This window comes from Chlamydotis macqueenii, chromosome 25 (genome assembly GCF_036417535.1).
Source record: "Chlamydotis macqueenii isolate bChlMac1 chromosome 25, bChlMac1.mat, whole genome shotgun sequence".
NCBI classification, from domain to species: Eukaryota; Metazoa; Chordata; class Aves; order Otidiformes; family Otididae; genus Chlamydotis; species Chlamydotis macqueenii.
Window position 1 is genome coordinate 4,440,541 of NC_141580.1, and position 22,497 is coordinate 4,463,037.

The 22,497-nt window shown below is 69.7% G+C and overlaps 2 protein-coding genes across 4 annotated transcripts; both read left to right on the plus strand.

Moving 5' to 3' along the window:
* The first annotated feature begins 201 nt into the window (after positions 1 to 201).
* On the plus strand, positions 202 to 16,876 carry LOC147597747 (signal transducer and activator of transcription 5B). Of its 3 annotated transcripts, none has more exons than XM_086766501.1 (19): positions 202 to 317; positions 11,622 to 11,759; positions 11,866 to 12,022; positions 12,109 to 12,198; positions 12,349 to 12,523; positions 12,601 to 12,731; positions 12,807 to 12,958; positions 13,032 to 13,187; positions 13,276 to 13,455; positions 13,592 to 13,679; positions 13,799 to 13,921; positions 14,074 to 14,166; positions 14,312 to 14,518; positions 14,752 to 14,846; positions 14,917 to 15,047; positions 15,702 to 15,872; positions 16,081 to 16,132; positions 16,379 to 16,486; positions 16,562 to 16,876. In XM_086766501.1, the coding sequence occupies exons 2-19, from the start codon at positions 11,632 to 11,634 to the stop codon at positions 16,686 to 16,688; spliced, it is 2,364 nt and encodes a 787-aa protein (XP_086622627.1). In that variant the 5' UTR covers positions 202 to 317; positions 11,622 to 11,631; the 3' UTR covers positions 16,689 to 16,876. The 3 variants fall into 3 exon arrangements, with proteins under 3 accessions (XP_086622627.1, XP_086622629.1, XP_086622628.1); XM_086766503.1 differs by having other exon boundaries at positions 203 to 317; positions 15,702 to 15,857; XM_086766502.1 differs by lacking the exon at positions 202 to 317 and adding an exon at positions 9,405 to 9,427.
* A 1,170-nt stretch (positions 16,877 to 18,046) lies between these two features.
* GHDC (GH3 domain containing) lies at positions 18,047 to 21,444 on the plus strand. Its single transcript, XM_086766517.1, has 8 exons — positions 18,047 to 18,294; positions 18,404 to 18,534; positions 18,623 to 19,199; positions 19,454 to 19,637; positions 19,733 to 19,804; positions 19,912 to 20,045; positions 20,205 to 20,293; positions 20,445 to 21,444. Exons 1-8 carry the CDS (start codon positions 18,078 to 18,080, stop codon positions 20,643 to 20,645), a joined length of 1,605 nt encoding a protein of 534 aa, XP_086622643.1. The 5' UTR covers positions 18,047 to 18,077; the 3' UTR covers positions 20,646 to 21,444.
* Positions 21,445 to 22,497: the final 1,053 nt, after the last annotated feature.

Below are 22,497 nucleotides of genomic sequence, written 5' to 3' on the forward strand. Positions count from 1 at the left end.
AGCGCATGGTGCTGTTACCCAGTGCCCAGTGCCATTACCCGGTGCCGTTACCCGGTGGTGTTACCCGGTGCTGGTGCCGTTACCCGGTGCCGGTGCCGTTACCCGGTGCCCGGTGCCGTTACCCTGTGCCCGCTGCCCGGTGCCCGACGCCAGTACCGGCGGGGGCGGGCGGGGGGGGCGGGGCCGAGGGGGCGGGGCCGCGCGGGCCGGGCCGGGCCGGGCGGCGGCGGCGGCGGCCGGAGGGGGCAGAGCGGCGGCGGAGCCGAGCGCCCAGAGCCGCCGGAGCAGCGGAGCCGCAGCCGCCGCCGCGGCCGCAGGTAGGGGCGGGCGCGGGGCCGCCATCGCCGCCGGGGCCGAGGCCGATTTCCGCGGCCGTAGCGGGGCGGGGGGCGGCAGCGGGGCCGGGGGCACCTGCGGCGGGGGCGGCCGGGGCTCGGGACGCGGGACGCGCACCGCTCCCCCCCCCCCCCCCCCCCGCCCGTCGGTGAATATTTCGGGCGTTTCGTAACTGCGGGCGGAGGGGCCGCGCCGGTGCGGGCAGGGCCGCGCAGGGGGGCGGGCGGCGAGCGGGGCCGCCCCCGGCCGCGGCACCTCGGGGGGGGCCGGGCTTTGCGCGGAGCCGGGGCGGGCGGCGGGGCCGGCCGGTGCCGCGGCGCCTCCCGGGGCGGGGGCGCTCGTCGCCCGACGGAGCGGGGCCCCTTCCCGCCGCCTCCCCGGGCCGGGCCCTGCCTGAGCGAGGCCGCGAGTGGGGGGGGAAGCGCCGAAACCGGTACGCGGGGGGGGCCGGGCCCCAGCCCCGAGTGGACGGGGGGTCCCGGACAGGAGGGGCGAGGGACGGTCTCAGGCGAGGGGGGAGTCCCAGGTGGATGGGTGGGATCCCGGGCGGGCAGGGGCTCCGGGGTGCGGGGGGCAGGTCCCAGGTGGTCAGGGGTCCCACTGCAGGCAGCAGCGGGCCGAGGAGCGTGGTGGGAGTGAGGGTCCCGCTCGCCAGCGGTGGGACGCGGGACTCTGCGCTGGTGGGCAGTCGAAGGCGAATGGCAGCCATTGCCCCGTGCGAGGCGGGAGCGCTGACACCCGAGGGACTGCAGCGCCCGGCGGCCTTTCACCCAGCTCATGCGCCGGCCAGGGCACGCGGCCCGGTGACTGCGAGCCCGGGGAGCGGCGGCCACCTGTCCGGCGGGATACGGGAGCTGTCAGCGCTCCGCACCCAGCCAGCCAGGCCGGGCTCCCGGCAGCTCCTCGCCACGATGCCCAACGGCTCCGAGGCTCCAGCGCCGAGCTCACGTCGCAGTTGGGGTGTGGGCACCGGCACTGCTGAGGGCTCCCCGGCTCTGCCTGCACCCGAACTGCTGACGCCGGTAACACCTCCGATGTCAGCTGCGGCGCGGGGCTGGGGCCCTTGGCTCGCGTGAACTCGCAGTGAGGCTCGGCGGGAGCCCGCGCGCCCCGCCGCGCTCAGGGGAGCCGCGTGGCAGGCGGTGAGAGCGAGTGGCTTGTTTGTGGTGGTTGGGGCGCGTTGCCGAGGGATGGAGGGCTTGGCACTGCCATGGCAGGACCGCGGCGCGGTGCAGGGCCGCGTGGCTCGCCCGCGGCAGGGACGTGGCGCGCGAAGTCCCCGCAGCGTGGGTCGCTTTATTGTGGCAGGATGTTCCAGGCCCCGGGCTGGCTCACCCCGCCGGCTGCCTGTGGCCGTCCCCGCGTCCCCGGTGGCACTCGCGAGCTGCGCGAGCCCAGGCAGCCAGCGTCCATGGAGGCAGTTGGTGCATGTGCCGCAGGGTGGTCTGGCGAGCCTGGTCACCGCCGTGGGCGCCGGGGAACCGGCCCTGTGCTGCGGGAGCTTTGCTCCTCTCCCCTCGTGCCCCGTCTTCGGGAGGAAGGCTCTGTGCCCGTTGTGGGGAGCACGGCCCCGCGCTGGTGCGGCAGGGCTGGCTGCTGTTGCGGCGCTCTCTTGGTGGTGATTTTGAGCTGAGGTTTGCTGAGGCGCTTCGATGCGTTTGTACCTGTGCAGCGATCCCGCGCTGGAGGGACGTTTGCTTGGGGCCCAGTGCCGAGCCCGCCTCTGCCCCAGCCACGTGGCTCCAGGTGATGGGGAGGCGTTGGGGGGTGTCGGGGTCACCTGCCCACAGATGGCTGCCGCAAACCCCGGTGCTCCTGAAGCCGTTGGGGTCGCAGCCGGACCTGCCGTGATTCCCAGGTCCCCGAGATGTTGGACGTGAGGATGGAGACCGTCTTCCTTGGGTTTTGTAACTGTCCCTGGCGAGTGGGGCTTGTCCCCCTGGCCAGGGAGGGCCATGCCGCGCTGCGTGTGGAGGAGGAGCTCCGGCGCAGGCTGAGAGGTGCCAACAGCCCGTGCCTGGGGACACGGGAGCGCCGGGCTGGAGACGGGGCGTGACGGGTGGCTGTCGCCCGCTCTGCGTATCGTGGCGCTTTGGCAGTGTCCTCCCTCGACGGGCGTTTGCAGTCATCACTAGAGCCACCTGGCCGGCTTCACGTGCGCTCGCCTTGTCCCGAGGTCGAGGCTTCGGGACAGGATGAGGGATGCTGGCACTGGCGCCTGGGGACAGGGATGCTCCGTGTGGGGCTGTACAGAGCCTCTGGAGGGACCTTCCCCTCTCGCTGCGGGGGAAGTGCTGACTCCAAAGCAGCTGCGAGGTCTTCGCCGTGGGGTTTCCCAGCTCTCTCTCGAGTGATAGCAAAACCCAGATACTCTGCTTGCGAAAAATCCCTGCTCCTTGTACTCCTGCACGGCGTGGGTGGCGGGGTGGTGAGTGGTGACTGTGCTGTGCTGAGTACAGGAAAGCGGCCCCGTCGGCTGGGAAATGACTTTCTGGTTTGCAAGGAATTACCGTAAGCTGGGCTGCGCACGACGGGCTTCGCGGCAGGGCGGCGTGTAGGTCGAGCAGGACCTCCATCGCATCGGAATCCCTCTGCCCAGTGGGATTGCAGCGGCTGCTGGCTTCCCACCGCGCGGCTGGGGGTGCTGCCTGCCCAGCAGCCTCCTCGTTAATGGGGCCGAACGCACGGCGGTGCCGGCGCAGGGCTGCGCGTGCCGGGGGACGGAGGCAGGGGCTCGCCGGTCCCGGGACGGGACAGGGTTCGGCTCTGCGGCTACGCAGGCGGCTCCGGCCTGGGAGGCTGTGCCGGCTATGGGGCTCCGGCATGCTCCGGGACAAGTAGCCTCGACAGCTGTGATGTTTCTGTGGCATGCCTTTCCTTTCATGGGGTGTCTATTTTGCAACCCCCAAGTGTTTTGATCCCGGGAGGAAGGGGGCGGGGGTGTTTACCCTGGCACCAGCAGGGATCCGAGCGGCGCTGGACATGCCCCGAATTTTACACGCAGCAACAGTTCTAGCAACATCTGCTGGCTGATAAAAGGTAGGCTGCCGTGAACCGCTGCTCCCGCCGCGTTGGGAAACGTCGAGGGGGAGGCACACACGCGAACGCAGCTTCCTGGCCGATAGGGCCGAGCTGACTCGCTGATAAAGCAGAATCCACCCATCTAGCTGCACCAGAGGGGCCGGGAGCGCTGGCTGCTCGCGGCCCCGGGCGCGCTTCTTGCCCTGCGTTTCCCCGTCGTGCCGGCTCCCGCGTCCTGCCAAGCCGGGGAGCGATGCGCTGCCGTGCGGCTTCTCGCTGGGCTCGGGCGGCCGCGGTGGCGTAGCCGAAGTGTGACATGGACACGACTCGCTCCCCGTTCAGTCACTGGTGAGTTTTGCAATCTCCATTTTCGCCACAACTTCGTGCCTTCCTGTTGTTATGAGATGTAAACACTGGTTTATAGCGTAGCTCTGCCGGGGAGGGAACGGGGGAAAAATCCCTGCTCGAAGAGCCAGCGTGGCATCGGCAGAGCCCCAGCCGCCGAGCAGCTGAGCGCTGGGTGCAGGCTCTGTCTGGCTTTTTGTCTCTCTCGCGCGACGGCTGGCTGCAAAGCTTTTAGCAGAGAAGGCGGCAGCTCTGGCTTGCGGCGTACCCGAGCCCCTCGCGCTGGCTGAAACAGCCGTAAAACGATCTCCGTCCCATTTGGTGCTGTTAACGTGCGGCCCCGGCGCTTCAGGCTGCGGCTCTGGGTGGCACAGCCGGGCGCGGCGCGCTCCGTTTATAACCCTGTCAGTCACCCGGGCCCTTTGGAGGGCTTAGATGGGGCGCGCGGGGTGCGGCCCGGCGGCCGGGGCTCTGCTCTGCCCCGGCACCGCCAGCGGCTGCCACTGCTCCCGGGGCGAGGAGAGCCAGACCCCGGCTCTCCCACCTGGACGCCTCTGTTCACGCTGGGGGTGAACTGAGAGGTTTACCCACCCTGAATGAGGATTTTGTTGCACAAACCATTGGTGTTCTGGTTTTTTATTCCCATTCTGACCAGTCCCCCATCCTGCCAGCATCCCTGCGTGTCTGCGTGCCCCCTCGTCCAAAAGCAAGGCTGATGCGGTGCGAGAGCATCTCCCTGCGTGGAGCTGCTGGGGCGCAAACCCTGGCACCCGGGGCCCGCGAATGGCCCGTGGGGGCTGCTCAGGGGGCCCTGCCTGTCCTGCCCCTCGACTCCTCTTAGTGCCCTGCCTGCCCCTGCCCTGCCTGCCCGCTGCGGCAAGGGGCTGTGACGCCTGGGAACAGTTTTCCCGTTGACCGGACACGTGGCTGGGCTGTCAGTCCCGTGCCAGCGGAGCCGGGCGCTGCGCCGCAGCGTGCTGCCGAGGCCGGCTCTCGGGCAGGGACACTGGGTGCTGCTGGGCTGGGACGTCTGCGAGGGCTGGGGGCTGGCGAGGGTCTTCCCAGGCACCATGCGGGCTCCACGCTGCTGTTGGCGCCCAGAATCCCCCATCGCCTGCGCGTCCGTGTGCGCAGTCGGGCGCTGGCAGCCCGCGTTCGGTGTTTGCTCTCAGACGAGGGTGCGAGGGTTTGCCGGCCCCAAGCGCGGCTGCGCGGTGGGTCCTGTCTCAGAGCGTGGTCCTTGCCCCTTCCCCGGGCGGGGCAGCCGGTGCCCTGGGTGTGCTGGCATCCCTCTGCCTGTCCCTGCTCACCGGCCGTCCCTGTCCTGCCCCAGACGCCGGTGCTGTGGTGCTGTGGCGCAGGGGCTGGGCTGACCCCACGGGATGGCTATGCCGGTGGTGGGAGAGGCTCCTGCACCATCTCCCCCGCCCTGCAAAGAGCACGAGCGCGGCATCGGCCGGAGAGGGATGGATGCGGCCGGTGCAGTGCGGCCGGTGCCTGCGCTGCCCGTGTCTCCCTCATCGCTGGGTCCTGCTCCGCAAATCCAGCCTGGCCCGCGACTGGATTAGCGCGATTGTGCGTGCTCGCCGGAGCGTGGCAGATGAAATGAAATTGTGTCTCCAGACTCCAATCGGGACTAATTCGACGCTGAAATGAGCTTAATCCTCAACTCCTTCTGACCAGCCCGTCCCTCCCGGGCTGATGCTGGTCTGAGCGGGGATTAGCAGCGAGCCCGGGGCTGTGCTGGAGGCGGCCTCGGTGCCGGGGGCTGGCGCAGGACCTGTGGGACCCCGGGGCATCTACGGGACCCCTGGGGGTGATGCTCTGCTCGGCTGCTTTGTGGGAAGGGGCGACACAAGGATGAACCGGTTGGTGGGGGTGCGGGGGCTTCTCCCTTGTCCCAGATCTGCCTGACCCCTTCCTAAGGGTGAAGCCGCGGCCCTGTCTTTTGGGGGGGTGCTGGGATCCCGTCACGTCCCTGCCCTTCCCTCGGGCTGCGTCTGGGGCGATGCCTCTTCCCTCCTGGGACAGAGGATGGCGACTGGAGGGGGCGCGAGGGCAGCGTGCGGGTCCCTGGGGTCTGCGCCTCCTGCGGGCAGGGGCTTCGCGCTCGGCGCGGCGTTACGGGGCGTTGGGGTGGGTCGTTATTGCGGAGGAAAAACCTTCATCGAGTGCCCGGGCAGGCGGTGGCTGCGCGTCCCCTCCCGGGGACTGTCCCCTCTGCCGTGGACAGCGGCTCCGCGCCCGCCCCGGGATCCCCCACCGAGCCCGGGGGGAGCCCCAGGACCCCGAGGTGCTGGAGCCGGCAGCTCCCTACCGCACCAGCCCCACAGCCGGTTAATTCGGCTGCTTGGCCCCAGGTCCTGGGTGCCCGCTGCCCTGTACGGTGGGACAGACTCGCCGCGTGGGGTGTGACCCCGAGGGCTGGAGCTGGCTCTCCCGCGTGCGCTGCGGTGAGCTCAGCCAGGGGAACGGCGGCGTAGCCACGACCCCTTTGCTCTGCCATGGGGACCCGGGTCCCGCCAGTGCCGTCCTGCTCTGTGCTCGGCACGTGAGGGAATCCCGACGGCACCGGGGCAGCGCCTGTATCGGGCCGCGGCCGCACCGGAGCGGCTCTTGGTGCACCGGCGTGGTTTTCTGTCTGTGTCCCAGCCCCTGGATTTGAGGGATTTTGCTGGGATTTCGTTGGGTATTTTGGTGGTTTTGGTTTGACGCAAGTTTCTGGGCCTCTGTGGTCGGAAGGGAAAATCTGAAGGGGGAGAAAAACCGTTCCCAAGGGCGGCAAATGCCAGCGGGCAGGTACAGCCCCGTGGCGCGAGCCGAGCTGCAGGCAGCCCCCGGCTCTGAGCCCCCCAGCACTTGTGCGGCAGCGCTGGTCCCCGGCTGGGACGTCTCCACCTGCGTGTCGGGCTGGTTTCTCCCTGGGCACCATCAGGCCGGGCGTGGGGTTTCCTTGTTCCTGCAAGGGTGCGAGTTCTCCATTTTTGGCTCCCGAAGCTGCCAGGAAGCCCGGCTGGTCCCGGCGCTGCCTGTGCGGGCTCTGTTCGCTGGCTGCGGGACACGTCGCCTCTGCCCTCGATGGGACACGGTGTGTTTCCAGAGCCGGCCGTGCCTTTTCCGTGAGCCCCGCGACGCCTGGCCCCCGCGGTTTCCAGCGTGGGCTGGGGGCTCGGGCGGGCTGGGGCAATCGGCCGCCACGGGGGCAAAGCCGCCGGCTGCCGCTGTTGTGCGGGAGGCGAACGAAACCCATCAAAGCGCCGAGCTTCTAGAAGGAGCTCGCTTCCCGCGCCGCGCGGGCGCTGCCGCCTCCCAGCCGAAAGCTGGAAACCACAGCCGGGCGTGAAACGGGCGAGTCGCCCCGTTCCGAGCACCGCGACCCTCCGTGCCGGCTCCACCGCGCACCGGCTCTGAGCGGGGCCAGGGGTTTGGGGGGTCCCCACCGGCACCCCGGTGTTCCCAGTGCTGTGCCGGGGGGGTGTGAGTGGAACCAGGGGTGCAGGTGAGTCCGTCCTGTCTCCCCCCACGCTGAGCTCCTCCGTCGCTCCCTGGGGTCCCATCACCCGGCTGCCGCCCACCCGGGGGGGCTCAGGGGGCTCAGCCCCACCGACCCGCTGGGGCCAGAGGCTGTGCCTGGCTCCGGCACCGGGGAGGAGGGGGTGCCAGCCCCGGTCCCCCGGTTGGCACCGCGCACGCAGCGGCGGCGGAGGAAGCTGTTGGCAGCCCGGGGCTGGCTGCCCTGCGCAGGCAGCTGACATTTTGGAAGGAAATAGCTGCTCTCCGCTCCTTCCTGTAGCACACAGCCTGCAAAACGGCCGTCCCGGGAGCCTGGCTGTGCCGGCAGCGCCTGCTTGGACCCACGGCCGGGCTGCCCCGGGGCCGGGACGCCGGAGGGGTGCGTGGGGCAGAGCGGTGCCCGGCAGCGGGTGAGTGCGGCTGTGGGACGGGGCACCCAGAACTGGGGCTGTGGTGCCTGTGTCCCGGAGGAGCGGGGAACTGCGCCGAGCCCCGGGGCTCTGCCGGCTTTGCCAAGCCCGTGCGTGGGTGGGCCGTCAGCTGGGACGGCCGTGGGGCGACAAGACCCCTGGTGTGGGTGCTGAGCCCGCTCTGCCCCCCGGCTGTGGGGCAGGACGTGGTGCACGGCAGGCCCACGTGCGAGGGGGGCCGAGCTGGGGAAGCCCTCCACGGGGGTCCAGCCGAGCAGGGCTGCCCGGGGGCTCCAGCAGGTCCCCTGGGGTGAACTGGTGCGGGCAGGGGGGTGGGTGTCTGTGTCAGGGGCAGCGGAGCCCTTCCGTGTGCCGAGCGGCTCCCATCGGCTGCCGGCACCGCCGTTCCTGGGGCTGGATCCTGCCCCAGAGGGAGCCTGCTTGGGGCTGCCTTTTTTGGGGGATGTGGGATCCCCTCGCAGCGGGGCTGCTGGGGGGGCAGGGGCAGCGCTGGCTGGGGCAGGATGGGAGCCCCTTGGCAGCACCGGCTGCGAGGCATGCGGAGTCCGGCCCTGTGGCCACGAGCGAGGCCGGCTCTGACCTGGAAGCGATCGCAGGCTCCCGGAGGTGCCGAGAAACCACGTGTCCGTGTGTTTACTGCGGCGAGAGCAGGCAGCTGCGGCGGGCGCAGGGCTGCTGCGTGCCGGAGCCCAGCACCGCGCTCCTGCCCAGGGGAGAACGCCGCCACGGAGACCCCCAGGCCGGGAGACCCCCGGGCACAGGGCAGTGCGGGAGGCATCGTGACGGAGGGGCTGCACGCGGGAGCGGGGGGATTACGGACAGAGCCCTTGGCCGTCGCCCCCGTGGGGCATTGCCTGGCTCTTGGCCCCTGCAGGGCACGGGGCTGCCATCAGGGGCCATGCCGGCACCGGGGCGGGGGTGTCCTGTCCGTAGGGAGGTCCCCAGGGCAACTGTGCACCGCCAGCAACTCACGGCTGCGTGCAGCGCGCATCCCGCGAGCATCCCGCAGCAACGCGCGTGCCGGCCCCTGGGCGGGCGCTGCCCGTGTTTGGGCTTTGCCGTGCCCGCGGCACATGGGAAGGCGCTGGCGGCGGCCTCGCCCCGTGAGGCATTTCCCTCCTTTTGAGTGCCCGCGGACGTGCTCTGGCTCGCTGGTGCCAGCCCGCTGCTTGTCACCCGGCGCTGCCGTGGCCGGGAAGTGCCACCGCTCCTGTCCCCAGGGCCACCGCCGCCTTTGTGCCTTGTCCCCAGTTTGGTGACCTTGGGTGCCACGGCCAACCCTGGCCCCAGCGGTGCTGCCAGCCTCCCCCTGCCCGTCCTCTCCGCAGCCGCTGCCCCCGAGAGCCCCTTTTGGGTGCGTTTCACCCATTTTGCGGCAGGGTCGGCAGCAGGGAGCGGGGCTGTTGGATGCGGAAGTGATGACTGCCGGTGTCTCCCCCGCCTCGCCCGCGCTGTCCCCGCGGGGCTGGGGTCCCTCTCCATGGCACTTGTCCTGCCTCTGGGAAGCTGCCACCCGCGCCGCTTTGCAGGCGAGGAGGCACCGGTGAGCGCGTTGCTGTGGCTTGTTGAGTTGCTGCTGGTTAACCGAGCTGTGGTAACGGGTGGGTTACAGCTCCCTGCCAGCAAGTAAATGCAAAGTAGCTTAAACCACTGCAATTATCTGTCTCTTGCAGTTGTTGCAGCGTGCGTGCGGCCCGCGACTGCGGCGCGGCGGCTGACCCGTGGCAACGCGTGATGCTGCAGCGACGCTGCCGGGCCCTGGGCTGGGGGCGGCTCTGGGGGTGGGTAAATGCCGGCGGGCTGGAGTGGGCCCCGGCCCTGGAGGGGTTTCCTGAGCAGGGCCGGGGCAGGGGCGCGGGGCTGGCCAGAAAGGCCAACGGCTGCGGCTGCGCGGTGGGACCGTGCCGCTGGACTGAAGCGGAGCCGTTGCCCTGGCCTCGCTGGGTCTCCTGGCCAGAAAGCCTCGCTTGCTCATGGCCGGCGGCACGGGTGACTTGTGCCGGGGCGCTTGGGGTGCCCTGCGGCTCTCGGGGAGGTTTGGCTTGTCAGTCCATGGATGAGACATTGGAGCCAAAAATGAGGTGCTTGGAGAAGTGCCCGCTGTTGCGTTGCTGACGCCCACGGAGATCGTGTCCAAGCCTGGCACGAGGGGTTTTTTTGGGGCGTGCTCTCCGCCAAGGTGGCGTGGCCCCGGGGACTGCCCTGCCGTCGGTCGGGGCACGCGCTGGGTGAGCCGCGCTGCCGTCGGTGCTGTGCGGTCCCATGGCAAAGGCTGACGTGATGCTGGCTCGCGTTCCGCCGGGTGCCCCGGTAGCGATGCTCACGCTCCTGTTCCCCGGGGCGCCCCGGCAGTGATGCTCACACTCCTGCTCCCGGGCCGGCGCCGGCCCAGCGCGGTGTCTGCTGGCTCACTGCAGCAGCAGCCCAAGCCCCGTTGCTTAACAACACGCTGGAGTGGAATAGGAAGTGTTTTGTCACCGCGAGATGGGAAGAGATCACCATTTTCTCCACAGGCAGGGCAGCGTTTGTTTGCTCCGTGTCCGCGTGGATGTCCCTGCTGCTCCGCGACCTTCGGCCGTTCGTGGTGCGGCGGCACTGGCGTGGCCGTGGCCGCTCTCCTCGGCTCCGCCGGGGCAGTGGTTCTCACCGATGCCCCTTATCAAGCGTCCGCAATTTCTAACTGCCGGCGCGCGTCCTGCTGTCAGCCATCCCGCCCTCCCTTCCCCTCCTCGCCTGTGTTTTTATGCCTCCCCAGGCCCCTCCTTGCCAGCAGAACTTCCAACTCAGCGATTTCTGTGAATGTGGAAACGTTCCTCCCTTTTTATAGGGGAAAAACTCATTTTTAGCCAACTCTTTGTTATTGTTCCTCTTCCTGCGCAGGAGGCGGGCATGCAGGGCTCGGGGGCTGCGGCTGCTCTGCTTGGCCCTGCTGCCGCCCTTGCCCCCGCGCTGCGCTCCCCGCTGCGTGTGCCCCTGCCCGCGGGACGGCACCGGAGCCCCTTGGGCTGCCGGGAATTTCTGAGGCCGAACGACGTGCTTTGGGGAGGGAGGGAGGTGCAGAAACCGGATCCCATCCTGGCCTCTCGGCCTTGGGACGCTGCCCGAAGCCTCGCACCCCTGCCTGGCACCTCCACGCGACACCAAATCCCAGGTGCTTTGGCTGCGAGCGCGTGTCAATGCTGTTTATCGCTGCAGCCGCGGCTCGGAGGGGCCGCAAGCCCCCCAGGCCCTCCCTCACCGTTGCGTCGCCCTGAAAGGCTCGATGTAACTGTGGCAGGGGACGCTCTGGCTTTTTCTCGGTGCCATCCCTGGCCGTCCTTTCTCCCTGCCTGCCGCCGCTGCCCCGCGGGAGCTGGGATGCCGGAGCCACGGGGCGGCTGGGATCTGGCAGCGCTCCTGCGCGGAGCCAGAGCCACCCCAAAACTTTTTTTGGAAGCTCCGCGCTCCGGCTGGCATCTCCTCCATGGCGCAGGGCACGCGGCAGCTGGGGGCTGCGTGGGGCCTCAGGGCCAGGGCTGCTCTTGCCCCTCCGCTTCCCGGCACTGCCAGGGCGTGGGCAGGAGCTGGGGCGAGTGGGGGGGGCCTCCGCTCTGCGTCACCCTGGATTTCTCGCCAGCCCTACCCCCCCCCCCCACCCCGGCCCCGTTTCCTCATTTGCCCGGCCAGCGATGGCTGCGATCCCACGGCGCGGCGAGGGGAAATGATTACCATGTGGAGAGGCAGCGCGGAGCCGCCTTCGCAGCCCCGGGCTCTCCTCAGGGCTCTTCCTAGAAAAGAGGGGGTGACTCAGAGCCAGGGTCCCCTGATCCCACACACCCTTTCCTTCGGCAGCCGGAGGTGGCTCCGGCAGCACCGGAGAACCCGGAGGCTCCTACAAAGCGATCGCGGGGGCGGCCAAGGCTGGACGTGGATACCCCGCCCGCTGCGCAGCACCGGACCCCACCGCAGTGCCGTGACGAGCCCGTGTCCTGGCAGGTGCTGAGCCATGGCGGTGTGGATCCAGGCGCAGCAGCTCCAGGGAGAAGCCCTGCGGCAGATGCAGGCGCTCTACGGGCAGCACTTTCCCATCGAGGTGCGGCACTACCTGTCACAGTGGATCGAGAGCCAGCCATGGTAGGTCAGCGGGGTCCCCGCCGGGGATGCCGGGCTCGGCAGTGGGTGGGCCTCCCCCCTCTGCTGGGGAGCCCCCTGACACCGCTGCTCTGCTCCGCGCGCGCAGGGACTCCATCGACCTCGACAACCCCCAGGAGAACGTGAAGGCGACGCAGCTGCTGGAGGGGCTGATCCAGGAGCTGCAGAAGAAGGCAGACCACCAAGTGGGCGAAGACGGCTTCCTGCTGAAGATCAAGTTGGGGCACTACGCCACGCAGCTGCAGGTCAGTGGGGGCTGCGGGTGGGGGGCTGCGGGGTCCGGGGGGGTGTCCCTGCCCCGTGCCCGGCTCAGGCTGCGCTCTCCCCGCAGAACACGTACGACCGGTGCCCCATGGAGCTGGTGCGCTGCATCCGGCACATCCTCTACCACGAGCAGCGGCTGGTGCGGGAGGCGAACAATGTGAGTGGGGGCCACAGGGCGTTGAGGGTGGGGGGATGCTTGGGATCTCCAGCACGGGGGTTGTGGGAGCAGCCCTGAGGCAGGGGGTACTCTGGGTCCCTGCTGCCCCCAGCACCCGGGGTGATGGGGAAGGGTCCGTTTGCCGTGCAGAGCCCCTCGCCGGCCGGCTCCCTGGTGGACGCCATGTCCCAGAAGCACCTGCAGATCAACCAGACCTTCGAGGAGCTGCGGCTCATCACACAGGACTCGGAGAACGAGCTCAAGAAGCTGCAGCAGACGCAGGAGTACTTCATCATCCAGTACCAGGAGAACATGCGCCTCCAAGGTGGGTGGGGGGCCGAGGGGGGTGACGGGCCCAGGGCGCTGGCGGTGCCGACCCTAACGCCGCGCGCCATCCCCCAGCCCAGTTCTCCCAGCTCTCCCAGCTGGGCCCGCAGGAGCGCCTGTCGCGGGAGACGACGCTGCAGCAGAAGAAGGCATCGCTGGAGGCCTGGCTGCACCGGGAGGCGCAGACACTACAGCAGTACCGTGTGGTGAGTGCCGCCGCCCCGGCCCCGTGCCGGCTGTGCCGCCGTCCCCGCGTCCCGTAACGCCGCCGTGCCTCGCAGGACCTGGCTGAGAAGCACCAGAAGACGCTGCAGCTGCTGCGCAAGCAGCAAACGACCATCCTGGACGACGAGCTGATCCAGTGGAAGCGTCGGCAGCAGCTGGCGGGGAACGGGGGTCCCCCCGAGGGCACCCTGGACGTGCTGCAGACCTGGTGGGTGCCGGCGCGGCCGGGTGGGATGGGGTGCTGAGCCCTGGCGCGGTCCTGAGCCCCATCTCCCCACCAGGTGCGAGAAGCTGGCGGAGATCATCTGGCAGAACCGGCAGCAGATCCGCCGGGCTGAGCACTTGTGCCAGCAGCTGCCCATCCCGGGCCCGGTGGAGGAGATGCTGTCGGAGCTGAATGGCACCATCACCGACATCATCTCCGCCCTGGTCACCAGGTAGAGGTGGGGGCTCGGCAGGGTGGGGGGGCCAGGTTGGGGCTGCTCTGCCTGCCTGCCCCTCATCCCCATGCCACCCACCCCCCAGCACCTTCATCATTGAGAAGCAGCCCCCCCAGGTGCTGAAGACACAGACGAAGTTCGCGGCCACCGTGCGGCTCCTGGTGGGGGGGAAGCTGAACGTGCACATGAACCCCCCCCAGGTGAAGGCCACCATCATCAGCGAGCAGCAAGCCAAGGCCCTGCTGAAGAACGAGAGCACCCGCAAGTAACGCCCGGGGGGCTGGGGGTGTGCTGCGGGGGGAGCTGGGAGCAGGACCTGGAGCTGGGGGTGTGGGGGGGACCGCACCCGCGCGGGGTCCCAGCCCTGCTGGTCTCCCTGACCCCACGCGTTCCCGCGGCAGCGAGAGCAGCGGGGAGATCCTCAACAACTGCTGCGTGATGGAGTATCACCAGGCCACGGGGACGCTCAGCGCCCACTTCCGCAACATGGTGAGCGCCGCCGGCTCCCCGCTCCCCACACTCATGTCCCCATCTCTGTTGCACCCTCGCTGCCTTCACCCCGGTGTCCCCGTCTGTCCCCCCCGTGCTCACCCCTCGTGTCCCTGCAGTCCCTGAAGCGGATCAAGCGCTCGGACCGCCGCGGGGCCGAGTCGGTGACAGAGGAGAAGTTCACAATCCTCTTTGAGTCCCAGTTCAGTGTTGGTGGCAACGAGCTGGTCTTCCAGGTGAAGGTAAAGCCACCAGCCACGTCCCCTCTGCAGGGCCCGGTGGGGCTGGGCTGGGGCCACAGGGTGTCTGTGCAGGCCGGGGTGGCCCAGGATCGCCCATGGGCGATGCTCCTGCGGTGCCTCACAGCTCATCCCGGTCTCCTTCCTCCCGGCAGACGTTGTCCCTGCCCGTAGTGGTGATCGTGCACGGGAGCCAGGACAACAACGCCACGGCCACCGTGCTCTGGGACAACGCCTTCGCCGAGCCCGTGAGTGCCAGCGCCGTCGGGGGGCAGGACGGGCCCCGTCCACCCTGGGGGGCTGCGGGAGTTGGGCTCGGTCGCCTGGCAGGGACGTGCCGGGAGGCGGCGGGCCGAGCTGGGTGCTGACCCCGCTCCATGTCCCCCTGCCTAGGGCCGCGTGCCCTTCGCTGTGCCTGACAAGGTGCAGTGGCCGCAGCTCTGCGAGGCGCTCAACATGAAGTTCAAGGCGGAGGTGCAGAGCAGCCGCGGGCTGACCAAGGAGAACTTGGTGTTCCTGGCGCAGAAGCTCTTCAACAGCACCAGCTCCCACCTGGAGGACTACGGCAGCACCATGGTGTCCTGGTCCCAGTTCAACCGGGTGAGCGGGCCGGGCTCTGTGCTGGGAGAATCGTGGGGTCCCAGGGTCCCGCTGCGCTCTGGGACGGGGTCCTGCGGTACCAGCGCTCGTGTCAGGGGGCTGGATGGGGCGTGGAGCCGTTTCTTGCTGGAGTGGTGCAAAAACCAGACGGCTGTCGGCTGTGGCGAGGAGGGAGGTGTCGCCTTCCTCACTTGGAGGGATGTGGGGTGCCCATTTTCCGGGGATTTCGACAGGAGAACCTGCCCGGGAGGAATTACACCTTCTGGCAGTGGTTCGACGGGGTCATGGAGGTGCTGAAGAAGCATCTGAAGCCGCACTGGAACGACGGGTAAGAGCCGCCCTGCCCCGCGCTGCCCGGGCCCTGCCCGCCCGCCCCTGACCGCCCCCGCTCTGCCTAGGGCCATCCTGGGCTTCGTCAACAAGCAGCAGGCGCACGACCTGCTCATCAGCAAGCCCGACGGCACCTTCCTCCTGCGGTTCAGCGACTCGGAGATCGGTGGCATCACCATCGCGTGGAAGTTCGACTCCTGTGAGTGCGCGCCCGGAGCCGGCACCCCCCATCCCTGGGACCCGGCCGTCTCCTGCCCAGCACCTCCTGTCTCGGCCGGGCACTGCCACCGCCGGGCGCGCGGGAGCCGTCCTCGGGACAGGGGCGAGCGCAGGAACCCGTGGGAAGGCCTCGGCCGCCCCGTGGGGAGCGGCACGCTGCTCTTTGGCTGCGGCGGCGTCCAGCCCGAGCGCTGACGGGGAGGAGGGACTGGGCTAACCCACCTGACCCAGCCGCGAGGTCTTGCTCACGGCCGTACGAAACGCAGCGGCTCCGTGGCGCTTCCCAGTGCAACGGGTTTGCACGGATCGCCTGACCCCGTACAGTGCATCGGCTTGTTACTGTTCTTCCCGGGAGCGTCCTTCGGAGGGTGGCGTGGCCGAGGAGCGCCACGAGGCCCCCGCAGAGCCCCCCACGTGCCCGCACAAGGACGGGTCTGCCTCAAGCTCGCTGTGGCCCCTGGCTGATCCCGTTTTCTGGCGACCTGCGTTTTGTCCTTAAATGTTGCCAGGGAAGGAACGCAGCGCAGGAAATGCCATCTGATGTTCGGCGTGATCTCACAGCCCGCATCCGGAGCGGGGCCGGGAGCTGCTGCCGGCTCTGGGCGTCACCGCGGTCCTCGCTCTTCTCTTCCAGCCGAGAGGATGTTCTGGAACCTGATGCCTTTCACCACCAGGGACTTCTCCATCCGCTCCCTGGCCGACCGCCTCGGGGACCTCAATTACCTCATCTACGTGTTCCCTGACCGGCCCAAGGACGAGGTTTTCTCCAAGTACTACACGCCGGTTCTCTGTGAGTCCACGCCAGGTAGCGCTGCCCCTTCACCCCACGCGCGTCCCACTCCTTCGTGCATCCGACCGGCGTGGACCCGGGGCTCACAGCATCCCTCTGCCCCGGGGCCACATCCAGCCCCGCGAGGGCTCTGCAGCTGGCCGTGCGTGAGCCCCCAGCCCCACCGCAGGCTTGCGGCACGTGCCGGCAGGTCGGGGCCTTAGCGCTGCCTCCTTCCCTCTAGCTAAAGCCGTGGATGGGTACGTGAAGCCACAGATCAAGCAAGTGGTGCCAGAGTAAGTCTGATCCTGAATGTGGTCCCCTGGGATCGTCCCTGGCGAGCTGGCTGGGGCTGCCGGCAGCCCAGGGCAGCGCTGCTCTCTGGGGACCCCACAGATGTTTGTGGGTGTGGGGTTTGGGATGCACCCCGCCGGCCTTGGGAGGTGCTGGTTGGAGGCCGTGGGAATTCCCAGAGTGTGACTGCACCCCAAGGGAGCCCATCCTGTCCCACGGCAGCGCTCATGAGCACCCTGTCCCTGCAGGTTTGTCAGCGCATCAGGCGATGCTGCCCCCGGAGGGGCCACCTACATGGACCAGGCTCCCTCGCCCGCCGTCTGCTCCCAGCCCCATTACAACATGTACCCCCAAAAGTAGGTATCGCCCCACCCCTCCCTGTCCCCGTCCTGCCACGGCCAGTCCCCCCCCTCACCCCCTGCCTCTCGCAGCCCCGACACCGTGCTGGACCCCGAGGGTGACTTTGACCTGGACGACACCATAGACGTGGCGAGGCATGTGGAGGAGCTGCTGCGGCGCCCCGTGGACAGTCAGTGGATCCCCCACGCCCAGTCGTGACGGGTGGGCGCCCGGCCCCCCTCACCCCCAGCCCTGTGGGGACTGTGCTGTGTTCGTGTCTCTGTGCCGGGGTGGGGGGGCGGCGAGTGGGCCCTGCCCCGGAGATTTGCTCTGTGCTGCCCCGAAACGCAGGCTGGCGTCCGGCTCTTTGGTGTTCATGCCCTTGTATAAACGGCAGCGGATTTGTCGCATGGTTTTCCTGTATGTTCCTTTTAAGAGGCCCAGCTTCGGCTTTCCGCTTCTGCAAACACCGGCCCCCGCAGCCGGCCCGCTCCCCGGTGAGGGGCTGCGAGGGGCGGGGGCCCAGGGTCCGGCCTCGGGTTTGCTTTCGCAGTCGTCACTAAGAATGTACGTGTCGCCTTCTTGTTCTGCCCCGTGGCTCTGTTCCCGGGGGGGGTGCGTGGGCGCACCGGGCTCTGGCGTGGGGCCGTGGGGGTGGGGGTCGGCTGGGGCTCCGCTCCACAGCAGCGGGGTCCCCTCCTGGACTTCACCTCCCCCCCTGGACCCCAAGGATGGGGGAGCCCCTTCGGCTCCCAGCCTCGCCGTCCCCCTCCGGAGCCGGTGCAGCGTGAGGGAGGCAGGGGTGCGAGGGCACCCAGCGAGGGCGCAGCCGGGCAGTGTGGGTGGTGTGGCGGGAGCGGAGCCCTCCGTGCCCCCCTGCCGCTCCCCTCGCCCTGGCCAAGAAGCTCTGGGGCCCTGGCCATGTTATTTTTCTACCACAGAGTAAATAAAGCACGGAATATTTTTGTAACACAAAAGCTCTGGGTTTCACGTGTGTCTTGGGGAGGGGGCAGGTCCCTGCCCCACTAAGCGGGGGAGCCCCTCGGGCGGGGGTCCGTGGGGGACACCAGTGGGTCCGTGCTCCCCCATCTCAGGCGAGCGGTGCCCCACGGCCAGGTGCAGGGTTGGGGGCTGCGGCCCTACCTCCCCCAGTGCAGAGGAGTGGGCAGGGGTCCCAGCTTCCACCTGCAGCCCCCCCGGCAGCTGGGCGGGGGGGGGGTGTACGGGGCACCGGAGTCTGGAGGCCTTTTTCCGGGGAAAAAAGCAAAACGAAACAGACAAATTGTACTTTTTTTTAAAAAAAAGGAGGAGCTTTCTCTTGCCGAGGCATGGAGAAGCGGGGTGGGGGGGTTGCTTTTGGGTTTTAATCGCGATTTAATTCTCCGCTGGGCAGGAGGGGGAGCCGGGGCCGCGTCAGGTTTTTTTTGTAGAAAAGAAAAAACGAAAATAAAAATAAAGGCGGAGCTGGCGGGGGGCGGGGGGGGGGGCGGCGCCGGTCGCGGTTATTCCCCGTCATTTCTGCCGGAGGCGGAATAAGCGGGGAGGGGGGTGGTCCCGGTGGCCGGGGGTCCCGGTGCCAGGTCCCTGCTCGGGGCGGGGGGGAGCGGGATGCTGCCGGCGGTGCTGGTGGCCGTGGCCGTGGCCGTGGCCGTGGCCGTGGCCGTGGCGCTCCCCGCCGCCCCCGCGCTGTGGCACCGCCTGGCCCGCTCCGCGCTGCGCCTGGCCGGGAGCCGGTACCGGCGGCGGCTGGAGCAGCTGGGCAGCGAGGTGCGGCGGAGCCAGGAGCGGCGGCTGCGGCGGCTGCTGCCCCCCGGCGCGGCCCGCGGTGAGGGGCACGGAGGGGGTGGGGGGCGGTGGGGGGTGTGGGGGGGCGGTGGGGGGTGTGGGGGGGCGGTCCCGGGAGTCACCCCCTCACCCCGGGCCCCGCTCGGCAGGTTTGGAGGATTTTCGGGAGCGGCACCCGCTGGGGCCGAGCTGCGCCGTCGGGGCGCCGGGGCCGCGGGTCCCCCCGCTGCGCCCCTGGGCTCTGCTCCGCGGCTGCTGGGGCACCGACCCCCCGCTGCAGGTATGGGGCAGGGAGGGGGGCGCGGGCGGCCCGCACGGGGTGGGCCCCGCTCTGCCCCCACGCTGACCCCCGCCTCCTCCCTGCACAGGGGTCCCTGCTCTACCTGGACGCCCTCCACGCCGCCTTCCCGCAGGCGTTGGCCCCCCGGGGCACGGCCCTGCTCTCCTGGGCGCCCGGCGACCCCCACGCCCCGGCAGGCTGGCCCCTGCCCACCCTGTACTGCACCCCGGCTGAGGTGGGCACCCTGCCCTCGAGGGCCGCCGCTCTGCGGGTGCAGCTGCTCTTCGCCCTGCAAGCACGTGCGCTGCGCGTGCTGGAGGCCGGACTGGCCGCCGAGCTGCACGACGCGTTGGCGGTCCTGCGCACCGGCTGGCCTGGGCTGGCCGAGGACCTGGCGCTGGGCCGGCTGAGCCCCCAGCCCGGGTTGCCCGAGGATGCACGGTGCCGGCTGCAGGCACTGCTGGTCCCCGACGCTGCCCGGGCGGCTGAGCTCCAGGCCGAGTGCGCCCGTGGCTTCGAGGGCGTCGTGCGGCGCCTGTGGCCGCAGCTGGAGGTGGTGGTGGTGGGGACGGCGCACGGCGCGGAACGGCTCTACTGCGACGCCCTCCGCCAGGCCGACTGCAAGGGGCTGCCGTTCTATTGCCCCTTCTACCGGGCGGCGGGAGGTGAGTGTCCCCGCGCGGGGCCGTCCCCATGGCCTGCCCTGGGTGCGCGGTATGGCAGCACAAACCCCCTCTACCCCCGCAGATGCGGCCGCATCTCTGTGCCACATCCCTCCCTGGAGAGACCTGCCCGCTCTCCGAAAACGGCTCTGTCCCGGCACCGGCTGTGAAGGGCCCCCTCGGAGGGGGATGAGGCCGCGTGGGCAGGGACGGGGGGTGCAGGGGGCTCACACTGACATGCGCTGCCCTCTGTCCAGCCCTGCTCGGTGTGAACCTGTGGCCGAAGGAGCCGGCGCCCCGATTCCTGCTGTGCCCCGACTGGGCTTTCTGCGAGTTCCTGCCGTGCCCGGCCGAAGAGGAGCCGCAGACGGTGCTGCTGGGCGAGCTCTGGGAGGGACGCGAGTATGGGCTGGTCCTCACGGCCCAGCCAGGAGAGTACAGGTGCCTTCTCCCCGCTGCGGTGGTCCGGGGGGACCACCTGTCCCAGCCCCGTGCGCCCAGCGCCGGCCCCGCTCACCGTCCCCGTGCCCACGCAGGTGCCGTGTCGGGGAGGTGCTAAGGGTGGCCGGCTTCCACAAGCAGTGTCCCGTGGTTGAGCCCGTGCGCAGGTGAGGACACCCCAGCCTCGGGGGGCTTTGTGCTGGGCAGGGTCCTGGTGGGACAGTGCCAGCGACACCCCCGGCACCGAGCACCCACCCCGACACCCACACCTCAGGGAGAGCCAGGCGCTGAGCGTGCGGGGCGAGAGCATCCCCGAGGAGCGGTTCTGCCAGAGCCTGTGCCGCGCCGTGGGCATGTGGCCGGGCGCTCGCCTGGTCGATTACATCTGCGCGGAGAGTGCCCTGCTGGGTGAGTCCCCCCACGAGCTGCCCGAGTCCCCCCGAAAGTGCGGCCAGGGCTGCCCGGGGCTCTGCCAGCCCTCTTGCACCCTGCTCAGCCCCGGGGTGGCTGCGCCCCGCGGGGCTGGGGACTGCGGGCGGCTTTAATGTGCTCGTGGTGCTGCTGCAGGCGCCTCTTCAGGGGCTTGCGCCCCCCACTACGAGGTGTTCGTGGAGCTGCGGGGCCTGCGGGACCTGTCGGAGGGGCAGCGCTACAAGGTGAGGGGGCTACGGGCTGTGCCCTGGGGGCACGGGCACATCCTGGGGGGCTGCAGGCACCGGTGGGCTCTGGGCGCTGCGGGAGTGGCTGCTGCTCGGCTGGGAAAGCCGGTGTCAGAGCAAGCGCCGGCACCCTGCGCTCTCTCCGCAGCTGGACCAGTGTCTCCAGGAGGATTTCCCAGTCTATAAGTCCTTCCGCTTCAAGGGCAGCATCGGGCCCCTGCGCCTGCACCTGGTGGGGCCCGGGGCCTTTGCCCGGCTGCGGGAGGCGCTGGGCTCCCCCGTCCCCATGCCCAGGGTCCTGCGCGAGGAGCGGCTGCTGCAGCTCGTCCAGAGCGCCGTCATCTCCTAGGGCAGCCCGGGGGTCCCGCGGCCCCCTCGCCCCTGGGGTTCGCTTGGCGTGCGCCCTCCTGGGAGGCACTGGCGGGAGGTGCAGGGGCAAGGGTGCCCAGCCCCGGAAGGTTTGGCTGAGTGTAACGGGTGGAGCTGGCAAACTCAGCCGTGCCCCTGCTTGGCGTGGGTGCCGGGCACTGGTGGGTACCCAGCTCGGTGCTGCCGGGGAGATGGAGCAGTGCACCCCAGCGCTGGGCGGTCGCCGGCAGACCTGGCCCTTCGCCGGGCTGCTCTGGGCGCAGGGTGGGAGCGCGGGTGCTTGTGAGCCGCGGCCGGCTCCTGCCAGCGGCACCGCTTGCCCTGCTCCGCTCAGTGCCTTGGCATTGCCCACGGGCAGCCACAGCTGAGCGGGTGCTCGTGCCTTTCCCGAGGGACACAGCCCTGGGCCGGTGTGGGGGGCACAGCGGAAACCCCCAGGAGCCAGGAGGAGCAGCGGAGCCTTGGGCTTGCGCAGGAGCTCGGCTTGTCCCTGCAGCCCTGTGGCATTTTGTCCCCTGGCACCCAGGGCAGGGCGCGGGGTGGCCGGTGGTGGCAGGTGCCGGCTGCCGTGGAGCAGTCGCTCCGCTGGGCTCCAGCGCGTCCGCTGGGTTAGGAAACAATAAACTCCAGCAAGGGCTGATTTTCATGATTGAAAATCCAGAAGCAAAATAAAAGAGGATTAGCCCTCAAAAAGAACTAAGGGGCTTGATTTTTGGCTCTGGGGTTGATTTTTGTATGCTATTATTTTTAATCCTCATTAAAGAGATTTCTTGATGACAGCCCTGACTCTGCTCTGGGGGTTGAGAAGTTGTCGCTGTCGTTTCCTCGGGGGTCCTGGGGAAGGGGCAGCCATGAATATTTAACCAGTTCAGCGGCTGGCTGGGGCTGCGGGAGCGGCTGGCGGCTCCTTTCAGGCACAGATGTACCGGGCGGGAGGGACTGGTCCTTTCCCCTCGTGCCCGTTGAGGTTTATTTTAAGGACTGGTGGAGCCGCGGTGCCTGGGGACCCCGCTGCGCAGGCAGCTGCTGCCGGCGCGGGGGCAAACCAGGCCGCTGGCAGAAGATGATGCCTTGAGCAAGGGCCGCACAACGCGTCCCTCCAGTGTGGCCAAAACCTGCGCCAGGGATGGAAGCTGGGCTAAGGCCCCTTCCTCCCCCAGCCTGGGGCAAAATTCCTGCTGCAAGCTGGGGAGAAGCGATGCCTGCACCTAAGGCGGGGGGGAGCGTAAGCCTCGATTGCTGCCGGCGAGGTGGGAACCTGGGTGCAGGGCCAGCCGGCATCGGGTGTGCCTGGCACCGGCAGGGAACGCGCTGGCGTTTTGTGGGGAGCGGGGTGGGGGGTGGCTGGGTGAAGGCTGGGGTGGTGAAGCCAAGCTTGGGGGGGGGGGTCAATGGGGGGCTTCTGGGCAGCCCTGCGCTGGCAGAGACCTGCGTGACTGGCTCCAGCCCAGTGGGCTGCTGGTCCCGCTGCCCGTGCCATGCACGCCGCATGCCCGGAGCAAGCACAGCCCTCCCCTGGCCCCCCAGCCAGAGCCACCAGCCCCCTGCGCGGGAGAGGGGTGCTGGCCAGGCCTTCACCCCATGGGTGCTGCTCGGCCCCGTGGCACCACGCCAGCTGTGGCTGCCCCCTGCCCCTGCCTGGGCACTGGCCGGGGGGGGCTGCAGGCTTGGGGGGTGCCCCGCTGGGCAGGGCCAGGCTGTGGGGTGCAGGTTCGGTTTGGATGCTGGGCTGCAGGGGTGTGGGTACCCAGCTGTGGGGTGCAGCTCATTTTAGGTACCAGGCTGCAGGACGTGGGCGATTTGGGTACTTGGCTGCGGGGTGCAGCTTGTGT